General features: G+C 38.9%; 1 protein-coding gene across 2 annotated transcripts in view; it reads right to left on the bottom strand.

The window, feature by feature from the left end:
* Positions 1 to 24,998, bottom strand: part of DPP10 (dipeptidyl peptidase like 10) — a 560,343-nt gene that overhangs the window by 28,452 nt on the left and 506,893 nt on the right. For both annotated transcript variants that reach the window (XM_069780863.1, XM_069780864.1), the window contains exons 9-15: positions 23,527 to 23,681; positions 20,035 to 20,132; positions 10,091 to 10,214; positions 7,926 to 7,964; positions 6,491 to 6,598; positions 2,067 to 2,158; positions 497 to 544 (exon numbers count right to left, since the gene is read on the bottom strand). In XM_069780863.1, coding sequence (XP_069636964.1) covers positions 497 to 544; positions 2,067 to 2,158; positions 6,491 to 6,598; positions 7,926 to 7,964; positions 10,091 to 10,214; positions 20,035 to 20,132; positions 23,527 to 23,681 — 664 coding nt within the window. The remainder of the gene's footprint in view (positions 1 to 496; positions 545 to 2,066; positions 2,159 to 6,490; positions 6,599 to 7,925; positions 7,965 to 10,090; positions 10,215 to 20,034; positions 20,133 to 23,526; positions 23,682 to 24,998) is intronic.

Genomic DNA, 24,998 nt, shown 5'->3' with positions numbered 1-24,998 from the left:
AGCAGTGCTGTGCAGTAACAGTGTTAGTGGGACACCACGAAAAGCCTCATTAACTTCAGATTTCAGCACTGAGGTTTGTGTAAAGAGGGGGTGCTTTGTCCATACACTTTAAATGGGATGATTAAACCCCACAAGTATTATCTTTATTTAGAAGATTTTAACTACTTTTTAAAATACAGTCATATTCCATGCTTGCATTTAGGTTTAGTGTTTTAGATGCTTGTAAAGGGCTAATGAAGACAGAAGTGGTAAAAATAATTCGTGTTAAAATTTTTTCCATTTTTAAAAATTTGTGAAGTATCATCAGCATTTTTAGTTTTGAGAAACTGTGATTCCTTCCTTGTTACAGCTCAAGCGTACTAATTTTTACACTATATAAATGATTACTCAAGCCCCAAAGCAGCAATTAAGCTCACAGAACGTCATCATAGCACCTATGGCTTGGGATGAAGAAGCCCACAGAACACAGATGAACACAGCCCCATGTACTTCTTACCTATGTAGCTGTCTTCCTCTTGGGGATTCTTCAGTGCTTAAGAAATAACTGTGCCCAAAAGATGAACAAAGTTAAACTCAGTTTGGTAAACTGTCTGATTTGGGTGGTGTTTAGAGATGTGTGAGATGTCATAAAATTTTTTAAAATTAAAAGTTCCCAAATATACATAAAGATCAAATACTTATATATAAACCTAAGCTCCAAGATTAAACTTAGACCCAGTATACAGAGCAGTTATTTCAGATGCTATATGATTTCATACTAAACCAGTGACAAACACAGCATTTCATGGTTTCTGTTTAATTCCTGTAATGCCCAGGAGCTCCAGTAGCAACCAGGACCCCTTTCTGCATATTACAAATACAGAAGAGAAAGTTTCTCCTTCACTCCAAGAGTTTGCAATATAAATCCAAGGAGTAGAAAAAGGTCACAATGAAATTATATCATAAATTACAATATGCCTTATGATACCTGAAAGCCTTTTTGAGCTGTAGAACAACTTTTTCTTCTATCTAGAAACATAATCTAGTACTAGGCAATGGTTTACAGACAAGGTTGCGTGGGTGGAAAAAGGCTTAGTAGAGCTGCTGCAAGAATATCCAGACAAGTCCTTAGTGTTTCCCAGATGAGATCCCCACAAAGTTTCTGCTTGAATTGGCAGAAAGAGGGTAAGGACTGAGACAACCCACATGCACTCCGCCACCTCTCTGCAGGCTGAGTCCATCCAGACCTCATTTTTTCATCTGAACCTTAGAGAAGTAGCAAGAAATTATCTATGGATATATTTTCAAAACCCGTGGAAGGACTGGTCAGAAAGGGTGTTTCTCCAATACCAGTGGAGATGACAGGCAGTGCTGCAGACTCAAAAAGGTCCTTGCTCAAATATGATTTAAAGAAAATCAGGATTAGACAGACCTGTTTATTTTTTGCCATGTGCAGACACATGTGAAGATTAACCAAGATCCACTGAAGTTATGTGGAGCTTTCAGATGTTTTGTGTCAGTTCTGTACTCCCAACAATCACCAAGTATGTGCTGCATTTCCTTCCCACTATAGCACTAAGATGGGCTTTGGAAGGATTTCTCTCTGAGTGAGCTGGGCAAGAATCAGGGGTTTGGATAATCTCTCTATATAATTTGAATTTATGAGGTTGAATCAGATCCCTGAAGTCCAGAGTCCTCATGCAGTAATGAAGTAAGCATGAAAACTGAAGATTTGCAGTTTTATCAAGTACTAAAAATTTACTATGACTACTTATCTGGAATCCAGGAAAGAAGGCACCAAAATGTTATTACTGCTGCATTGTGTGCTGATTTATTTAAAAAACCGCAGTGAGTCAACTGATGTCACGGTACACTCCTTTTCCCTCTGCATAAAAGCGCACGCAGTAGTACACTGGCAGACAAATCGTCTTACAACTGCACTTTATGTACTCAGGAGTGTAAAATTTATGGCAATGCTCAAAAATGAAAGAAATATTGTTGCTTAGTTTTAGATATGCTATTTCCAGTTAAATGGATTCCACTTTAATAACTCAGATATTTTCATAAACAAAGAGAATAGTGCTTACATCTTTTGAGTATTTTCATCATATGCCAGGATTTTGATAACTTCCCAGTTTCCCGATGTCAGGTGTCTCACACTGATTTGTTCACTTTTAGCCTGGAGAGAGACGGAAAACATTAACTTTCACCTTACTTGTTACATTTTTCTTTGCCTAGCAGGATTGTCTGCACATGTCGCTACTGATTACAGCTTTTTAAACTTTAATATGCAACGTAACATCTTTAAATCACAAACCTCACATTTTGACAGGCCTGAACTTCAAGTATCCTTTCCCTCCCATATATAAACTTTTCAAAGTCATTAAAATCATCTCAGTTTCCATCACAATTTCTCTTTCAGTTGCCCACATGCCAACAAACAATAGAAGTCATATACTTCAAGATAAGGACCTTGTCATTACACGTATTTTGTTTCTCTTAGTGTTTCTTTTCCTTTACAGTGGCATGGCAGGACAATCTGACTCAGAGCCCTGTAACCAAAACTCTGCACCAGAGTGTGCTCACCAGTTTTTCACATTTCTCACACACTTGTGCTGAGCCAAGATTACTGCAAAGATGCTGTGCCAAGCCGGGACATCAACACCACCCTCATCAGAGGAAGGAGGCAAACCTCTACGACGAATGCACTGTGCAAACTGAGACACAGAAGTCCATAGGACCTAAACCGATGTAAAGCCCCTGCTCCATCAGGCACTCTGGAGAAGTCTTTCTTTGTCCAGCGTCTATAAGGACAGACTAAGAGTAGCTCCAAATTTTGGCAACTGAACCAAATGCTTACAAGTTGGGGAGCACCCCTTGCTCTCTCTCTCTCATAAATTGTTTCAATCCTAGTGCGAGCCTAGAAAAATAACTGCTGCAAGGGGAAATTCAAAATCTCTCTCAAAGAAAGTGATGGCAGTTTTGGCAGCCAATGCACCAGGGACTGGATTAGGAAACATCAGGATGCACTGCGTATCTACCTTCACGCAAAACCAAACTCTTTGGCTGGAAGCTGCAGCAGACTCCTCATCAGACACAGGTTAAAGAAATTGAAACCTGAAGAGTGAGAAGCTCATCTGAGACTGCTTCCTAGTGCAAAAGGTAAAAATTCTTGCTTAGGCTTCTGAAGATTAAAACTTCAACCATGAACATACTTGAAGAGTTTTTTCTGTACTAGGGCTATGATCCCTGGCCTGGACATAAAAAACCCTAGTGTTCAAATTCAGGACAAATGTTGTAAAGAAAAGTGATACTTCAGCTTGTATTTCAGCTTTAGTGGGTGAAACTGAGTAGCTGGAGTTACAAAGGAGGTCAGAGGGAGGATTTAACGGCGCTTTCTGGCCTCGCGCCCTGTGAATCCGGAGCACCAGCCCATACCTAATCACAGTGGCCTCAGTGGTTGTGGCCTACAAAAAATCATAAAGGCAAAGAGGTTTTTTTTTTAATCCCTGTATTTTTGAACCGTACCTTGTAAACTCTGAGCTCTACAGCAACAGCAGCAGTAACTAGAAAGCAGAAAATGCTCAAGGACACCTAGGAGACATGTCTTGAAATGGCAAGGCAGAAACAAGTCCCTTAGAACTGATCCATTTTCTAACAGATCCACAAGGAAAGAATGATGTAGTAACTCTATGACAAGTGTTGCAAGTACCAGCTGAAATCAGGACGTTGTGCGAGGTGCTGTATATATGTTTATGATGAGGGTTCCCTTGTTCAGGCAGGTTCTGATATTCAGTGCTGTCTCCAGGAATTATTAAAATACGAATTAAGGATTTATAATAAGTGACTATTTCTCCTCTAGAGAAAGAGAAGCTGCAACTATTGAAAGAGAGATTTAAATACTGAGATCACAGAATCTAACAAGAAACAGCAATAAAAAGCCCAGCCAAGCGTTAATAAACATGGCTATTCTTCAAGGTTACAGCAATAATACATAATTTATGAAGCTTGCAGGAAGTTCTTGCCTTGATCCATTAAAGTTACTTTATAATTCTTATTTTGTGGTTGGACAAAAGAGATTTTCTAGAGTTGCAAAACCCTAAGTAAGAAATCTCTAGATACATAACACATGATTCAATCCCATTTTGAGATTAGTGTCTTTTAAATATTTCATAAGTTACTAAAAGCATTTGAAAACAATAAAACACACATCTAGCCATTGAGACAGTAAATAATATATGATAGACAGTAAACTTTTAAACAGTAACCTCCCCTTGCAAGAAGATTTAATTAGATGCTTCTGCTAACCTGCTTTGATGATATCATTGACACATGCTTTTCTAAAGTATAGTCAAGGAAATGCAGCCCAAGACCAACCATCATTTGTCAGCACTTGTTGCAAGACTGACAAATAAGCCTCAATGATCAAATTAATCTAAATCGAGCCATTAAAATTTGCTGCTTTGTCACTGTATGTTCATGTTGGTTCTCTGTTTTAACTTTCCTGCACTTGAAGGCTGATTTCTATTAATGAGCTGATATCTACATGGAGTAGTATAGAGAAGTAATGAGAATCTGAATGCCAAATTCCAACATTAACCGAGCTCCATCATGAAAAAAATGCCATCATCTGGGTACCGGCGACCTGCTGACTGCTTTAAATTCTGCGGGGCACCTGTTATGCCGCTGTGGTTCTCACAAGGTGTGACAAACATCTGATGTGACAAAAGACTTTATGTGCAACGGTTAATATAATTTTTATGCCTCCATGTTTGCTTTAGAAATAATGGACAATCAGATTAATGCAGTGTGTAAAACACATCATATAAACACATTTCCTGTCCTTTATTGCTCTGTATCAGCCCCATTACCACACAGAATGTTGCTTATTGATGAATAATGGTTGATACATAGGATATCACATTTCCTCTTCCTCTCAGGAGCAGCTATATACTTAAAGCCAAATTTGTCATTGATGATACCATTCAGACTTGTTTAGTCATGGTGACGGTGGTCATTTTTGATTTTTGGAGCTGTGCAGTACTGAGGGCTCTAATTCTGCCTAAAAGGGATACAATACCAAACTCTTAAGCATAAGCTTGACTTTAAACATTATTCTGGTAGGATTAAAAAATGTATTTAAAGTAGGTATATATTTAATAATCTTATGGAATAGGAGAGGTCTTTATCTTTTGCTTAAATATTTTCTTGAATTAGGATCAAGTTTCCTGGGTTCTTTAGCAGTGAGAAATATCAGAGCCTACAGGTTTAAGGCAAATTTGATCGTAACATCCTTGGGAATGTTGCAAGTTAATTTCCAGATCTACATCATTATCATTTCACGTATTTTAAAGATACTTATTCATATTGGGAAAGAAACCAAAATAAGATTTGATTGATTAAACGGTTTTGCTCCGGTGTGAATTTTTGTGTGGTTACTCTATTAATACACCTTTACCAGATTGTCATCTAAGTAAGTGTTTTCTTTAGAAGACAGAATTTGACATGACTTTGATCCCTTTTTTCTTCTCTGATTCTTTCTTGATATATTTACTCTAGGGAATGAGTATCTTGTTCTTGCTTCTTCAGGTTAAATTTTCATTAAAGTTCTTTTGCTCTTGTTCTGTCCGCAGTACCCTGTGAACATATTTAAGACTTAATAGAGTTCATACCAGAACACTGTCATAAAGGGAGATAATAGAGTTGCCTGGTGCCAAGTCTGCTATTTTGATGTTTTGGGTACCTGGATAATCCCTCCTATGTCATACGGCTCTGGTAAAGTACCTGGATTAACGCTTTGCTGATTTAAATAGATGCCTTGGAGTGTTCCGTTCCAGGGCATAATTTACTTTATTAGTTCATCACAACTTCATACTGGTGACCTTCAAAGTCACAGTGCAAATTTATCTTCTTTCAGATTCTTCTTGGGAAAAAGTAATGACCCTGGGAAATGGAAGCCACTGGAAAATGTTGCAAAGGGTAATAAAAGAGTCCTAATTTTCACAAAATTTTAAGTTTTGGGTATTGCCTCCCTTTACTATTGTAAGACCAGATTCTGAATATTCTGAATTGACATTTAAAATTATACTTATGCATATATAGTGTATATAAAGGGGGTAAAATCAGTGTTCCTGCAGGTCTCTCGAATTTCTGTGGCTATAAAACATTATTATTGATAGACGCGTTTAACAAGAAAACATCTCTGCTTGTCTATAGAAGTACAAAGAAAACATGAAATCTTCCAAAGAGAGTATTTTGGGAGTACTTTTCATTTACAGACTTTACATGCCACCACAGGAGAGGTCTAAGAAAAGAGAGAGAATTCCACTTATTCTGGAAGAAGTTATAAATATGTCCCTCCACACCGAGTGACAACCTGGACAGGACAAATGACCACAACACAAGTGTTCTGGTTCTTTTGAAGCGAAAGCCTCTGCTTGGGTCATGTGTATTCAGTAAAAGTCCTAGACGACCACCAGGATATTAAGAATAGCCTGAACCAAAACCTTACCTGAACAATAAACATGGCTATGTGGTGAAATTCACCCCGGCCTCCCTGCTTCACTGGGACAGTCATGAAGAACTTACTGCCATCCTTGGAGAAAACTGGTTCTTCGTTCTATAAATGTAAGATTGTGTTAGTTTGTCACCCTTTCCATTAAACTTCTTAACAAAACAGCTTAGGTTTTTTGTCTCCGTGGTTTTGTTTTGGTAGTTGCTGTGCTCATAAGACAATTGGAGAAAAAAGCTTAGATTTTAAATATATTCTGCTAAGATTAACAAAAATGTGGTGGCTAAAGCTAAATGTAGTTCACACCAGTAGTTACCATTGTGCAACCTTGTCCTAAAGCACAGGTTACAGCCCTTGCAAAACTCTCCCTCCCAATGAAAGGTCTGGTAGTCTCATCCCTAATGCAGCAGGACTTTCTGGGATATGTTCCTTTACAGACATACAATTAATGACAGAGATAAGTCCTACTAGTGATGAGGAGAACAAATGTTTCCATGGCCTGGGCTCAATGAAACATTACCAAGTACATGCTTAACACACACTGATTTTGATAAAGTTGTACGGAAAAAATAAGTACATTGAAGTGATATTTTGAATCATGTTCTTAACATAAATTGTAGCCTGATGTGATACCATCTCTTCATGTCTAACTTTACACAGAAATATTAAACAGCTTGCTATAAAAGCATAGTTTTTTTTAAAATGATTTCTCATTTGCACATTGCAAAATGAAGCCTGAAATGTATTTTAAATAGAATGTGTTTCATCCATTTATTGGACAGCTCTTCTGAAGCTATGAAAATGGAATCACCTGCTGACATATTAGTTCAACATATTGTTCTGGGTATGAATTTAGAAATATTATTCTTATGCATTCCAATTACAGTCCGTATGACCTCAGATCTTTGAACTCCTTTGGGTTTAATTTGGTGAGGTTATTTTTTAATCAGAAAAAAATCAGCACAGTATATAGGACATGCTTGGAATGGGATTCATCTGATGCATCTTTAACCGTCCAAGAGATAGGGAGTTAATCAGCTGGTCGTGTAAGTGCTTACTTAACTGAATGCAGAGAGATCAAAACCTGAAGGGAATATTGCCACCAAAACCCAGACACACGTCTCAGTTAGAAGGGCTGAATTGCTCGCTGGAAGTACGTATCTCTTTCCACCACTGGCCCAGTCAGCCAGATTGCAAAATGTCCTCTGCGTGATGCTAAGTGACAGGATTCCCACTACCACAAAAACAAGGTGCCTTTTGCATGTTTCCACAGACACTGCTATAATCCTCAGCTGTTAAATTAATTTAGGATCCTAAAAAGTATTCAATTTTAAAAGGAATGGATTTTAATAGCTTATAAAAACCATATAATTAAATAAAAATGACAACTAAGCAATTACGCGTTATATGCCCAGAGACAGCATTTATACTATACCTGTTTAGGAAGCCACAGGTCTGACTGCATTTCGTATTTCTGAAAAAGAAAAAATTGCTTTTATAGAATAGCTATAGATCAAAAATATTTCCCACATTCAGCAAAAGGTCTCTAGCTATTTCATGGTTTTTTTTTTCTACTGTGTTACAATCTTCACATCTCTTCATTGCCACTTACATTGAAACAAACGATAATTTAATTACAAAGTCAGCTGCTTTATTCAGAGTTTTTGGTAGAACACCACAGGGGACCTAAGATTGCCTTTTTCAGTTCTTTCTGATTAGCTATCAAGAAGCTTTACATAGGCAGTTCTATTTGTTTTTTACCTCTAGGCATCATGTGAAAACTGGATATTTTAGGTCCTTCATCAAAACTGGGCAAACAGCCAGCATCGAGCTCAAATTGTGAGACCTTTTCAAATCACAATCCCTTGCTTTAATGGGTTGTAGTGTGGCATTAGTGAAGAGAAAAAATAAATGCAAATGATTGTGGTTTATTGGTCACACTCATATTTCACATCATGCCATCTAAAAAAACCCTCCAAATACCATGCACATATTGTTGGGAAAAAATATAGAATATACATCAACTGCTGTAAATTGTCACAGTCACGCTGAAGTCATGAAAATTTATTAGCTATAGAAACATCTGTACATATATGGCCTGAAAAATGAGAAATCTGTAGCTACTACAGCAGCTGGTTTTATACAGCACTTTTTGGAATTGAGAACATGTGCAAAATGCTAAAAAAAAAAAAAAAAGTTTACAGTTGAAATCAAATGGCGTGATACTAAGTTAAATTCTCACAATAAGGCCTTTCTTCATCCATTACTGAATTCAAAAGCATCACCTATCCCAGCAGACGCAGCATAGGAACCATCCAGGGTTACAAGCATGAGCCCGGTCTGAGCTGCGCTCACGATGGTGACACTGCATTGCTATCCTTCCGTCTAAAAAGAGCCTTTGCTGCACTTTAAATCTTCTGAGTGGGACTTCTCAGTCTCTCTCTGTTATATTATGTTCTGGATTACAGCTCCCTGGATACCTGCTTCAGACAAGTCCAACTGACCTTGGAGCACATAAGGGTTTCCCTTCAGAAGCAACTGCTCACAGTGGTTCATGATGGACTTTCTTAATAAAAGGGCACAAGGTTTGCAGGAACCAGGTGAAAAGCAACCCAATCAACAAATCTCCATGTTCACAATCTTAATCCATAGTTCGGGGACTTATTTGCAGTTTCTGAGCCAGGAAGAGCAACCTGCACTATGTAGCAAAAGAAGCAGACGAGCTTGGAAATAATCCCTAACACTTTGACATGACTGACTTCAGTTGCAGACACTGATGGGAGCCTTTTGACTCAGAGGCCAAACTTAGACCCACATTAATCACTCATAACCATTTACACTGCCAAATTATACCCTCTACTTTGGAGCATCTGTTGGTACTGATATTAGCATGTATAGAAAATATTTATACTTTTAGCCGGTTCTGGGAAGAGAGTGTGACTCAGAATTGGGAAAGTGGCCAACTGCATTCAAGATGCAAGATTGACTGTGAAAATGAAGAGATGTAATGCAGGAGTGTCAGAAGTCAAAGTCTGGGTCAAGGGATGGGATGTGGCTGGATTCAAAAAGAAAAATGTATTTCAGCCTGGCTTACACTCAAAATGAAATATCCCTGTTGCCTTTCAATTTTATTTTTTTGTAAAGTTATTTAATTCTGCTATTGAATTTGCAGGAATTACCAGAATGTTACACCTTTTCCTTAAACATATGTAAGCTGTGAGAGACAGAAAGATCTGAAATGAAACTCTGCAGGGGGAGAGAGGAAAAACCAGACAGCTGAAAATATCTGACGGAAGACAAGCTTGTCACTGCGCAAGCTATATCCAAAGTACACGATGTTCAGCAACTGCAGTTTCCACTGAAGTTAATGAATGAACAAAGCTTAGTAATTCTGAAAATGTCACTCAAAGTTGCTAATTGCATGAAATAATTTCACCAGATTTGGAATTTTCTCACATCCATTTCCTCCCTGTTGACTAATTATCTTCAGCTTGTAACTACTGCATCTGCAAACTGATTTACAAAAATCTTTTTCTGAATATGAAAACAAAATGCAGGAAGAAACCTTGAAAAGAGAGCTTAGGAAGAAATCCAACTTACCCTGCTGCAAGCCCCAGTTGTGGTTTCACAAACCGTAAGGATGGAGATATTCTGAGGTCTGTTTAACCATCTCACCACAGCCTTGGTGTTGCTTACCCATTTCACCATGGTGATGTAATATTCCCTAAGTAAACATTTGAAAACACAATGATGTTCAGATCATTCCTATTTCAGATTAGACTTTAAAAAAAAAAAAATATATATAGTTCGTCAGATGCTGGATTTGTACTGCATGACAGCATCAGTACTGAGGGATGGAGAAAATAACCCCAAATGCCCAGCATCTGTGTCCCTACAAGTGGGAAGGCTCAGTCCTAGTGTGCTGTTCCCCTGGGAAATCCGTACTCCATTAGCACCTCCTTCTCAGCCATTTGTAATACATAAACTTTACCAAGTGCGAAACATATCCTTGTGAAACGTATGTTTGAGAATACACGTGAACCATGTACTTGCCAGCCAGCTTAAAAACAAACACTAAATTCCAACAGAAGCCAGTATCTTCCTCTACCAAATACCTTCAGAAGACACGCATTTTGGCAAAATAATCCAGCCCTACTGCCAAACAACAACAACAAAAAGATCTGTAAGTCTGTAATGTTACAGTGCAGGAGAGACCACTTTAAAATGTCACTTGTTATAAAATAACAAGTACTTTATAATGGGACTTCTGCATAAAAGGGAAGTCACATTCAGTATCAGTGTGTGCCAGCTTCCGTTTTAAACAAGTAGCTCATAATGTTGGTCAAATTGTCTGTCCGGCACTGACCCTGGCTGAGCAAGAGAGGCTTCCTAGGCACAGACTCATGGTATGGAGTATCTGCCTCCCTCCTCCCAAAATCCTGCTAGGCTGTCAGACTGAGGATGTTACAGAGGAAGACCTGTTGCAGCTTGTCATCCCAGCCAGGCTATTTGCTTCTCTTCTCTTCTGGTGGCAGCTGGCAGCTTTCACATTCCAGCTGAGTTATGGCAACAGTGGAGCAAACTTGTCTGGAAACTCATCTCCCCTTTAAAACAAGGGGCTTAGCTTGCATATAATTAAGCTTTTAATCTAATACTGATGGACTTCTCATTACTCTTTGACAACACATATTTAATTATACATTCAAAAGACTTCTTACTAGACCAAAGATGCTAAGCAGCGCCAACAGCAAAGTTGTGTACAACTCTGATGCTGCACACAGGAGATGCAGGAGACAGCAATTCACTGCAGCTTCACCCAGCCTCAGTCTGGTGCTATATTTGAAAAATACAGCTGAACAACCCAATATGCACAACTTTCTTTTGGGTTTTATGTTTGACTTTTAGTAAGACAGGTATTTTCACATGTGGACACCAGAATGATGACTAGAAACAGTGACTTCAGGCATATTTTATTGATCTGCTTGAGGGTAGGGAGGCTCTACAGAGGGATCTGGACAGGCTGGATCGGTGGGCTGAGGCCAATCGTATGAAGTTCAACAAGGCCAAGTGCCGGGTCCCGCACTTGGGTCACAACAACCCCATACAGCACTACAGGCTTGGGGAAGAGTGGCTGGAAAGCTGCCCGGCAGAGAAAGACCTGGGGGTGCTGGTCGACAGCCGGCTGAATATGAGCCAGCAGTGTGCCCAGGTGGCCAAGAAGGCCAATGGCATCCTGGCCTGTATCAGAAATAGTGTGGCCAGCAGGAGCAGGGAGGTGGTTGTTCCCCTGTACTCGGCACTGGTGAGGCTGCACCTCGAGTCCTGTGTTCGGTTTTGGGCCCCTCACTACAGGAAAGACATTGAGGTGCTGGAGCGTGTCCAGAGAAGGGCAACCAGGTTGGTGAGGGGCCTGGAGCACAAGTCTTATGGGGAGCGGCTGAAGGAACTGGGGCCGTTTAGTCTAGAGAAGAGGAGGCTGAGGGGAGACCTGATCGCTCTCTACAGCTACCTGAAAGGAGTTTGTAGTGAAGTAGGTACTGGTCTCTTCTATTGAGTAACTAGTGATAGGACAAGAGGAAGTGGCCTCAAGTTGAGGCAAGGGAGATTTAGATTGGATATTAGGAAAAACTTCTTCATTGAAAGGGTTATCAAGCATTGGAACAGGCTGCCCAGGGAAGTGGTTGAGTCACCATCCTTGGAGGTGTTTAAAAGACGTGTAGATGTGGCACTTGGGGACATGGTTTAGTGGTGGACTTGGTAGCGTTGACGGTTGGACTTGATAATCTTAAAGGTCTTTTCCAACTGAAACGATTGTATGATAACATGGTTTTCAGTTTAAAAAGCTTTTTAACTTACTGAGGAGCAAAAATGTATGCCAAAGGTAACACAAGATCTAACACAAGCCCAGGTGACACAGCCAACAAAGCAATGATCCAACAAACAAGCCAAAGAGTGCAACACCAAATTGCAGATAACTGGTTCCCCACAGCAGAACTCAAGAAACAAGAGTTGAAAGTTTCTCCCTCTGCAGTCGTGCCTTCAGAAGGCCATCCAAAACCACTGCAACTGTGCATACAGAAGCCTGAAGATATACAAAATGATATGTTGAAAACATGTATGTAGGGACTGCTTCCCTCTGCTGGTACTTAGACACCAAGGTAAGACAGTATCCACTGACAACAAAGCCTCAGTTACCCCAGAACTAAATTCTACAAAATAGAGCCTGAGCTGTTCCATTTGAAAAAGTCTTCAGTGAGGGATGGCAACAGGAGATTTAATCAGTCAGAATCCAGCTGATATAGTAATTAATAGTCCAAATCAAACCATAACATCATCTTCCATCACTGACATAAACTCCTTGACCATTGAAGTGAAAGCAAAAGATCATTTAAAAATTTCACTACATTATGACTTGTTTATCAGAAGTGTAATATAGCATATATACATATATATATGTAGAAAGACACACTGTTCTGAAATTAAATACTGTCTCCAGGTAATGTTCCTTTCTAATTCACAGTTTTGCAGTTAATCTATTGTTTCACATATACAGTGCACATACACACATACAGAGTACTAGCATTGTTGCAGGTCAACAGATATAACCAAGTCAAAGTTTGTAGAAGAAAATTGTATGTTTTATTAGATTTGCTGATACAGTTGAATAAAACCAAAGAAGCCTGCAGGGCAAAAACTGTTTTAGTTCTGAGAAAGCTGCTATCAGTTTGTGTCTCCAAACTTATCAGGCTTTTTTTGCAACTAATCTATTGTTCTAGTAATGAAAATAAGCACTCTCTCTTTCCCTCCAGACCCAAATACACAAATGTATTGGGATTACTAGACCCTCTGCACCTGTACATACATTAAGTTTCCTCACAACATCACTTTAAAGAGGAAAGACAATGATTGCTTTCTGGACAAAGGACTGAAGCAAGATATTAATTAAAAATTTACACTCATTTTAGATCCTCAATTTGATACCCATTTAATTAGGTGCTCTACAGCACTTTGCATGTTCAGAGCACAACTTTCATCCTTGTTCAGGAACATTTCTTAAATCAGACAGTGGATTAATTTACGGCATGTCCAAAGAGTAACAAACACAATTACTGATCACCTGTGCAATGTTAATTTAAACTCACTGCATCCCACAGGGGCTGGGTGGCAGAGACAGAATCTACTTTGAGCATTCAATTGGCCTAATAAGAGCGGACTTTTCTCTCTTTTATTCAAGCTGCGTCTCCTCACCCCGCTCCTAACTTTCTTTTTCCTACACTTTGTGTAGCCAGTTCCAGGTTTCTCTTTATGGATCCCTTTTCTCACAGTAGGGGCACTGCAAGATGATTATGGGAACCATAAAACCCATTTGTTGATACCCATCTCCTCTATCCCCACCATCTCACCAGCGCTCAGGGTTCCCACTGAAATCCCCAGTTGTCAAGAAAACCTCATTCAATTCCTGCCTTATCAACTTGCCTTTTTGTTTTTTTAGCCAGTCCCCATTTCATGGTCTAATCAAGTTTTCATCTCAGACTTTTTAGAGTCTCTTTCCCCTCATCTGCCCCGGGATTTTTTCCTTTCAGAATTCCCAAGAGTTAGCTTTCTTGTTTACTCTGTATAAAAGCAGACAGAAAATATGGAAAACATTGAGAAGGCAGTCTCTCTTCCACAGCATCCCATGATCAGTCAATATTGAAGGAGCTTGTACGTGACTCACTTTATTCTAAGCTGGATTGAACCAGGCAATGCACAGAAACAAGAGCTTCAAGCTCCTTGACCAGACAGAGAGCTACTTCTGATTCCACATTCGGTATTTCAATCTGTTGCTTGGCTTCAAATTGGCCAAAGGCAATTATATAAGGTAATCCCTATAAAGAGGGTACAGCTTTCCCTTAGGCCTGCGAACCAGGAACATGACATGTATATGTCAGCTCAACAGCAGGAGCTGGAACATCTCACGTGTGCCAAGGAGGTGCTGCACACCGAGAAAGGTCAGGTCTTGGGGTCTAAGAGGGATGGAGGATATTCAGTGAGAAAAAACTTCCAACTGTAGGTGTTAAGAAAGCAAATGACTTTCCTGAGCATATGGCAATTAACTTTTTTCCAAAGACTTGGAACTTTATGAAATCTGGATTCATTTTTCACTGCTGATAAAAAACATGTTAAATATCAGAGGTGTTTATCATTCTTTGCCAAGCTTGAAGACCCAATTTTTTTTTATGTTTCTTTCTTACAGAATGTTTTCTTTTATTTTGATTATCTCAACTGATACACAGTTCCGTGGAGGTAGTTTAACATTTTGCTAATACATTTATCATCACTCAAGAATGTCCAGCACGTCTTGTTTCACTTGTAAGTTTTGGGATGCTTGTGACTGGAAAGATATGTATGTGTATCTTGCTGGCTGTGATTGTAAGTGCTTAGCAAAGTCAACAGAGACAATAAGCTGAACAAAGGAAAGGGATTTGCACTGCATTACACTGGAAGCATACTTACAATCGTAATTAAATTTGAACATTAGATACTTAGATTTGAAATAGACAGACTAACATGACGGAAAAATAACCCACAGTATTAAACTTAAAAATAAGAAACTGTTCAAGAAAAAGAGTCAAACTTCGTAACTTCATACTATTCACTATAAGGAAGAAATCTGTTCTAACTTTAAGCCAATGAGCTGATTATGAGAGAAATCTGTTTATAAGAATAGCTGGAAGACATTCAACATTTATAGCAATGGAAAAAGGAACCTTACTTTTGTTGATGGTTTTAATAGATTTGGATTAGGATAATAAATACAACAGGGTTCAGCTAAAGAGAGCCAACCTATTATGCTCTACTAGTTTGCTGGCAGGTTGTTATCCAAGAATGTAAACAACAGAAACTTGCCCCATGCACAATGCTCTAGAATATTTACTATATTCTTCAATTATTTATATTGTTGTACATTGAAAAGCGTATGACAATTTACAGATACTAATAGAAAATGTCATTCTCAGAAACACACATGGAAAACACCACAAATAGAGACATGACCTGCAAGGTAGCTAAGGTAATTACAGTTTGCTAGTATTTTGGTATACTTTGCATGACTTTATGCATACATTGATGGATGTACTGCAGTTTTCTTCTGAGACTAAGCCACAGGGATTTGGTTGGAAGGAGCTTTTCTAGCTCCCCTTCCCATGGGTGCTGGTGGCCACCATCCTAGCCAGGCTAACAGGCTCTGCTCCCCATTTCATCACAGCCGTGGGCCCTTGGTCCAGCTGTGGTGACAACAAGTGCGCGCTGTCGTCTCCTGTTCAGCCCCAACCACAAACCCCTTGGCAGGGTGGCTGGGCAGGCAGCCGCGTCCCAGCCCCTGCTGACCCAGGGGCTTCTCCTGGCCCACGTGCAAAATTTGCATTTCTTCCCACTGAACGGGGAAGGGAATAATCAATAATACCTTGGCATTGTGTGGGAAAGCTTCAATAAAGTAAAGTCTGAATATATTTTTATCCTGTAGGCTTTGGCTGAATAGATTACAGCCGTTTGCTATAAGGTATGATAGTGAATTAATCCTTTAAATTAACCTTGTGAGATAGGTATTGTTATTGCCAAGTTACAGAAGAGTGGAGGGGCAGAAGCGTGAAAGAAGCTACTAGACACAGCATATCTAAGAAAAGCTGAAAGTAAACCCCAGTTTTCTTAATAGAAAATTGCACACGCCCCATCTTTCCCATTTCTAGTTAGAATCAAATAAGCTTTCTATTCCAAAGCAAGGCTCAGATAAACTGCCTGCCAGAAGTATAAAACTAGCCCTTCTAGATTCAAAAGGTGATTTCAAACTAGAAGTACATAAATATCCAAATTATTTTTTTTATTTGGAAACATGTGGATAATAAAAACATTGGTGAGGCTTGTAAGCACATTATTTGAATTTACACAAACTCAATTTCTTAAGTGTTTTCAGTTCCATTACAAAAGATTAATTAAAAACAATGAAAATTATTTAAATCTGTCATACAAAGTCAGAAGGGTCTGACTGTTTATTTCGGTCTCTTTAAAAGCAGATATATATGAAATGAGAATGTGACATCTAGCATTTTTTCAGACATTTAAATACTATTGGAAAAAGTAAGAAAAAGGACTGACTTAATTTCTTACAGTGCGTTTTAAAACTACCTGGTCAGCAGTGGCTGGGAGCAGTGCAGAGCCAATGCAGCTTGCTCACTATGGCTGGGAATGGGAAAAGCAAGCAGTGGATAACCCCCACGCAGAGACTTTCAAGAGCTAATACACAGTACTAGTAGAAAAATCTTTTCTTCATGTATGGAAGCACAGCTCTACTCTAAATAACTCAACTGCAACTTCTTTTATGTGTTATCTCATTTTGTCTCTGTCTTAGCGATTTCCACTTTGGAAAAGAAATGAAATTTTTCTGCCTGACAGGTCTAAATTCAAGCATAGGTTTTGAAAAATCAGCCCCCATAATTTCTTAATATCATATTAATATCTTATATCTAAATATCACCAGTTACAAGGATTCTTCAGGTGTCCTAAGTTACAGTGGTTTGAACTGACCGCTTGCACACCATATTGCTTCTTCAAGATATGCAGCAGGAGGCGAGTATTAGCTTTCCAACTGAACTTCAGGAGCTGGCAGTGTACGAACGCACACATATTTCATCTTACATGGCTTATATTGGCTTTCCAGGACTAATGAGGAAAAAACCCTGCAGTAGCAAATCACGTTTGCCACTGAAGAAAACATAATGTAATTGTACACATGGAATAGAAATATGAAGGGGGAAATAGGAATTGCACAGAATATAACCATATGTTTAAAGGAAGACTGTCAGTCTTTTTGTGGCATTAGCAATGCACAGTAGATGGTAAATTTTTCCACAGAATAAAACTTTCAGGAGTAAATTTACAAATGTTATTGCTATCTTTATATCAGAATAACCTGAACAAAACTTGGGAAATACTAGCAAGCACCTTTATAGAATCACTGCAAGCAGTAAATGAAGGTGGAACATTGAATTTACTCTTACATCAAGTTCCCAGATGCCCTTAAAATCAGGGAAACAGTTTTCTGTCTTCAGAGGTCCTGCGCCACACACAATTTGGGGAGAGTTGAGAATCTGAATGTTACTTTTTACGGTTATAAATAACAGAAACCTCATTCCCTACCCATTTGTGTGGTTTCTCTGCGTAGGACTGAATCTCTCCCATAACAGCAGCTGGTTATGACTTGTACAATACGTATTTCCAGAATGCTTCTGCCTTGAAAGATCCATAGAACTATATATGATAGTGTCCCATGCCATTTAATTCTGAGTCCCATTACCTATTTACTAACAACCCCATAATGAATTGATTAGAAAGATACTGAAAAACACGTGACCACTAAAAGTAGCTACTACTTTTATTAAAAAAACCTCCCAACCATTACAAACTCCAAAGATTTCCACTCTAGAAAGGCCTGTTCAAAGCTTGTTCTTCATACCTGGATATATAGATATATAGATATATATGGATTGATGACCACTGTGATGACTGACTGCTACTCAAACCCAGAGTCAGAATGCAAGATTTAGAGTATACTTGGCTGACAACTATATAATTTTTCTAATTTTTATAGCATAGACATTATAACTGAATAGCTAAAATTAAGATGAAACTAAGTTTTTTCCAGGTTTAAATAGTTTTACTCTGTCTTCCTATACAGCAGCAAAACCGAATTTTAAACATGAATATTATTTCAATTAAACAGCAATAGTATCTTTATCAAGGACTCAAAAATTTGGCAAAGATGCCCCTTAAAGCTCACAAAGGAAATTCCACAAATTGAGCTAGTGCTAGCCTTCTGCTTCAAGATGCAAAAAGATTTTAAGATACCAGTATTCATTCATTTGATTCTACTTTTATTTTCAATCTGCTGGGGAGGAAGAATGACTCTGAAAAATCTAGAGGGAATGAATCTGAAAAATCTAGAGTGAAACCATAACATCTGAACAACATTTTCAAGATTTTTTTTTCCTTGGGGATTTACACATTGCTTTCTCATTCCACTTCTTTGTGCCTTCTGACATTTAAAGGAAAATTTTAATGCTGTTTAAGAGAGTTAAGATGCTAATTTTGATGGCAATGATCTCTTTCAGATTTTATACTATCACTTAAATTAATGAAGGTTTAGGAAGCAGCACGAGATTTTATTGTGTTTTTCAGCAGTGGTCCATCAACTGAAAGAAAATACTTCAAAAAGCGCAGAATCATTCATTTCACTAACACAATCAGTAAGCATTCCAGCTGACATAAATAATTGCAAGGCATAACTCACTATTAAATTATTCCTGCACTAAATTAGGGTACCTCAATTTGTGTAGGGAGCTACATCAGCTTAAAATTGGTTGCAATGGTTGTAAATCAGTGCCCACTGTTAACATCCTGATTGTTTTGGGAACAATTACCAAAAAATCTTTTGGGTTTTGTGGGAACTGCAAAACCAGCAACTACATTCAGAGTGCTTTTTTTTAACTAGAGGTAGTAGTTTTATGGTTGCCAATCCTTTTCATGTCTTTCCCCATATGAAAATGCTGTGAGTGGACAGAGGAAGTTTCACTTCCCTGGCCCTTCGACTGCAGCCAGATCTGGACTGTGGCAACTCTTTTATTGTTATTATTACTTATATCATATAATAATTTAGGGTTAGAAGATCATTAGCACTGAAGCGACAATGGGAATTGAATCAATACAACTGCAATTCAACAAACTGGAATATGCGTATGGGAAGGGACGAAAATTTTCTTGCCCTTAAACAAAAGTTTCATGGCCTCTCAAAGTGAGGACAGGTAATCAGGAGCTCAGCTTAAGGTATTAACTTTAGCAGGAGATTCACCACTTGCAGCCAGACCTCATTTCTTAAGCTCCAGAGTCAAAGGGACTGTTAAATTAGCTCAGTGGTTCTGAAGCAGTTTCTCCTGAAAACCACAGCACTGCCCTCCTTGGTCTACGGGATCTGGTGACATCGCATCTCACCTTCTGTCACCTCACTGCCTGGGTCAGCCGTGATGAGAAACAAAACTTCCTGGAACCTACGGGATTTGAACAGAGTATTTCTCTCTAAATGAGGGAACACCCTGATTACATGTTCTGTGCATTTGTAATACACTTGTATATTCTGCAATCTCATTTCAAAAAACTGAAAGCAACAAGCTGGCACACAGCAAGGAAAGGCTGGGGGCGAATGCAGTAACAGCCTCAGAAACAGGGCAGTGTTCAGCCCCTTTAACCATAGCATAAGACTCTTAATTTTGTATATTTCAAGTAAATTGGAGCTTCTCAGGACATCAGACATGAGCAAATACCAGATCCCTGTGATTTTTAAGAGGAGCATCAATCCAATTTTATTTTATCATCATTATGTTCTGCCATGGGGACAGAGATCAAGTGCACTCAAGTCAAAGATAAGTGTTGTGTTGATGTAAAAAGGCAACGATTAGCCTGAGAGACAGTCAGGTTAAATTAGACATGAATTTCAAAACAATGAAATTATATACCTTGATTTAAAGCTGTCAGGTGGCATCAGTTCCAGTGTATGTGCTGGTCCATACAGATTAACTACAAACAGCTTTATTGCTGGGTTTGTTTGACCTGCCTTTGAAAAAAAAAAAAAAATAGGAGCTTTAGAGGCACTGAATCAGTGACAGCTAGACTCACTCATTAACATAATTCAATATCTTTATAATAACGAGAAGTTATTAAAATTTAAAAATCTTAAATTTTAAAAGTTAATTTCACAGCCATATGAATTACACAGATAAAAATATGAAGTATTAATTGAGTAATTCCCTCACTGCCCTTTACTGACAGCAGACCTTCCTGTGCTGAGCGAGTGACCAACGCTAGAAGTGGCTTGGCCCAGTTCAGTAAAGTCAGCTGCAAAAACACAGTCAGGTTCCTAAACCAGCAGTTAAATCCAGCCTCCAGCAAAGTCTTTTCCAGACACTATTGTTCCTTCTTCCAAAACTCTGCACTACCTATATCTGGGATAGCATTCCTCCTCTTCCTCCTCTCCCTTCTCTTTCTTTACCATTTTCCCCTACTCTTCCTTCCCTGGTTTGCTGAGGTGGAAATCTCTATTTTTGGCCCTGTTCCCAACCCAGCTGCTTTGGCAGGGCAGCTCCAAGCAAAACAAAATGCTTCCTGCTGCTAAAGGGGAATAAAATGGCAGTTTGATACATATCCACTGGGAAGAGTCTGATAAATCCTAAGGATCTATAGAGAGGCGGGACTCGTCCTTCTCCCAGTAACACGGCTTGTTACTAAAGGATGTTCCCGAGATGAAAAGAAAGGACTGGCGATACAAAGCAAGGCTCTGCAGAGCTGCAAGGAGATGCTACTAGTCCCGTGTCCCTGTCCTAGACATATTATATTCAAGCTTCTTTTTCATGTAAGTCACAGGAGTCATGCAACACTATATAGCGTCCTTGGGATACGGAGGATGAAAAGTGTGTCTCTGAATGGGGCTGACTCCTGTCAGATATTGTACGGACAAGGTAAAATCACTGATTCTACAGATTTAATCATAATAAACTACAGAGTTGTATATCTGGCTCTTCACCGGTATATTTAGAAATACAGAATAGCTTGGCTGAAATACACCCACAAGTTCCCTTCAGAAATTTGACTTATCTCAAAATATAGTCCGAATGCCGTATCCACTCATTTCTGGGTGGTATGGGGGACAAGAAAGCGGTATTTGTGTATTTTTACTTGTGCTAAAAAAAAGTTTTGAAAATGATTTAACTAGACTCCTGCAATTATTTTTTTTTTCTTTTCCCCCGTAAAAACTTTTACATTTGCCTGAAAAGAAACGTGGTCTTTCAAAGGCATGAACACAGCTGACACAAATGCAAAACTGTGGAAGAAAACCACTGAGAGATCAAGTCTTTAGGACACAACTGCCATCTCCTTATAACATTTGAACCTTACATTGACTGCATAGCGGTATCCGAGCACTCTCAATGGGAGGGCTGCCATGAGTAATTACTCTCCAGCATGAGGATGGGTTGTAGAGAGACGCTCTAAAGCGTGCCTTCACAGCGGGCACGGCCCGATCCGTGCCAGCCCCTGAAGACGAAGACGTACAGCACTCCGCCAGCTCTGCCATCGCCAGCCCCGCTCTGGCCGCGGCCGAGGGCTCAGCGGCACGGCACTGCTCTCCGTTCGGGGCCGTACTGCCCCAAAACACCGTCTCTGCTGCAAAGAGCTACCCTCTCTGCTAACGGTGTGCCCTACTCCGCTGCGTGGATAGGTCTGAGCTGCGGCTCTACAGCAGCGGCTTCCAGCTCGGTACAAGGTCCGTCGCTGGGGCTGGGGAGGTGCGGTGGTCAGCGGGGCGAGCACCGAGCCCCCCGCAGCCTGCAGCGGACTCGGGCGGCTGAAGGTGGTTTTTCTACCCGAGTAGAAAACTCTCGCATCCGCATCTCTCCCTCCACGGTGACTAGCCTCAACGCCTCTACCACTCAGCGTCTCCTCGTGACACTTTAAATGGCATAAATTTTGTATAATACCCAAAACATTTGTTCAGTAGTGCAAGAACTCTTTACATTGACATCCTACTTTGTTCTTAATGTATTAAACAAAATTTAACAAACTCCCTTTTTCATGGTTTTTTTGGAAGAATATGGTCTGCGTATGACGTACACCGATGCCCATGTTCCAGTATTCACAAACACATATAGGTTTAATTTTATTTTTTAATCATAAATATAATTTTCTCCGATGGTTTCGTTCTACAATAAAGACCAACCCTTTTTTTTCATCTCTGTTGCTATACCACAAGCTTCATTACCAATTAATGATGTTTAACGGATAGCTAAATTGGCATTAAATGGAGACATTAAATAAAGATAATGTTTCTTCATTAATGAGATTACCGAAGTAGTATTGTGTATCACTTTTATGCTGAATCGCTAATGAAAGGGAATTACTCATTTCTTGTTTACAAAGCTGACTTTTAAAAATATTCCTTAATTTTTTTCTTTGCTCTGTCACTCAAGGCCTTTTGCCAATGCAAGTATGTAAACTACCTCTGAAAACACTTCATTGTTTTAGAGTATTATTTCATAGCACAAATACATTATATTTATATTATGCATATTATTGTTTCATAGTACCTGGTACAGTCTAACTGTCTGCCTACCAAGAATAAATGGTCACCACCAAAAAACAGTAGCAGAAATAGGGTAACTAATACTTTCTAAAGCCCTCAATGAACTTCCACTGAAATGCCAAAGGAGTTCCACATACATGGACCTAAATATCCCATCAGAAGGGAACTCAGACACTTTGAAATTGCACGCAAGGGATGGATAAACTAGTAAGTTGGAAGATAATACCAGTGCTGGAGCTCAGCACAAAAATGACGGCTAGGGAGGCACCTCATCAGGAAATCCCCAGAAAGTAAGGAGCGATTTCAGACGTTATCCCTGTCTGGGCTGTTCTTTCACTTTCCAACACAAATCTAAAACCCCTTCTCTAAATCTTCTCAAACGCAGTGATAGCTCTATTTTTTATATTTTTTTTTCTCATTTTGATGTCCAGGAAAAGATTTTACTGTGGCTTATCTTATTCAAGGCCAGTCTGTCCCATTTATTAATAACAGCATCATTTACTGAGATCGATATAACTGCAGTGGAACATGCCCTGTGCTCTGTACACAGTGTGTATGACTCCCGTGCAGTTGTGACAGTATCTTTTTTTCTGTGCAGTCCTTCGAACATATTACCCTTCTCTCAGAAGTGGTGGATTGATTTTACCAAGCCATATATCAATGATGAAATCACTACAAATTAGTTTGTCTCCTGGTCTCTCACTCGATAGTTTCTTTCCAGCAAAAGGTGTTACAGTCCACTGAAAAAAAATGTTATTAATAAGCAACATGAACAAAATCAGTCTCTGTTACTTTCCAGAAACACCTTCCATATGGTTGAATACTATCAGTGAACAAGGAAGAGGAGGTGGGGGTGCACTCACACTCATCTTACCTTAGGATATGGATACTGCTTTCCTTTCGGATATAGACCTCCAGTAAACCGGGGAATAACCATGTTCGGTACCAGAGAGTCATTTATGGTCAGGAATGCCAGTCTTTCACCGTCTGGAGACCACCAGTGGGCAACGTGAGAATGAAGAAGTTCCTCTGCAAAACCAGATTTCCTTAGGGTCCATAAAAATAACTGTCACATAGTTTCCAGCTCATTCACTTGGCACTGATTTGTTCTTTCTCTGCCTACTTGCAACGTGTCTGTTGTAATTTCAGTAATTTCACATTATTCTGGGTTGAATGTTTGGATAACAAGGCATATTGAAAGACCAAACTTTAACCATTTTTCTCAAATTAATACTTTCACTGACATCATTAAATCATCTAAATGTGAAAGATGATTGTAACTGCCACACGTTTAGTTCTAGAGTATTCCATTAGATGTGTTTAATTAATTTTTAAACGATTTGGACTATTTTAATAGACAGGTTTTTTAGGATCGTCAATCTTTTTTTTCTTCTTTTAATATAAAACTTCAGTATAGCTGATTTCTTTGAGCTGTGGCACCCAGTAACATGCAGATCCTCACACAGTAATATTATGTAATCATTTCTGGAGTGCAATATTTTGACATTCTTGTCTCAGTCTAATGGTCAGCTTTAATTCATAGAAAGTTCAGTTTTCTGCAGTGTAATTTTTTGAAAGTCCAAAAAAACTTTTTCTTTTTATCCAAATTTTATTCGACTTCCAAATAAAAGTAATTCTCCAAAATGTCATGCAATCTTTTCTTACATTTATTGTCATTGTATTTCATATTTGAAAGAAACAGAACAGAAGCAACCATAGAAGCAGCACCCAAACTCCTGGAACCCCAGTAAAGCAGCTCCTGACCAATTCCAAATTCATCCTGTACAGTTCTTCTGTCTTCCACTTGTGAAAAGACTTAGATTTTTTCATTATGGATTTGATACATTGAGTTGGTTTGGTGAGAATTTTGTATTTCAGTTTGAAGAATTTGGCTGGAAAACTAATTGAGAATAGTATACTACTGGGAACAAAGGCCTGACTGCATACCTAATTTAAGAGCTTACCTACAAAACTACTTAAATTATCGATGGACACTCTCCAAGATGCTAATCAGATTCTGAAAGTTTTGAGGTGGCTTAATGGGTTTAATTATCTAAGCTTAGGTGCAATGAAGCTGGGACGTATATTCAAAGTCATATATTCTGGGTCATGCTTCTCTTCCTGGCTGGAAAACTAAAAACTTCTACACAGAACAGCCGAGAATGAATGCTGAATATCAGATAGCAAAAATCACAACTATGTTTGTTTTAAAATATTACTGTTTGCATTCAAACAAGGTTATTCACACAAAGAAAACTATTCCCGAATGCTTCGTAAGGTAAAATGCTAATAACAAACTCATGCAAATGATAAAACAAAACAAATGAGGTCGAAAGGAGGAACAGT

Source organism: Haliaeetus albicilla, chromosome 4 (assembly GCF_947461875.1).
Source record: "Haliaeetus albicilla chromosome 4, bHalAlb1.1, whole genome shotgun sequence".
Lineage (NCBI taxonomy): Eukaryota > Metazoa > Chordata > Aves > Accipitriformes > Accipitridae > Haliaeetus > Haliaeetus albicilla.
Note: the sequence above shows the minus strand (reverse complement) of the source record. Positions and strands in the feature narration are given on the sequence as shown.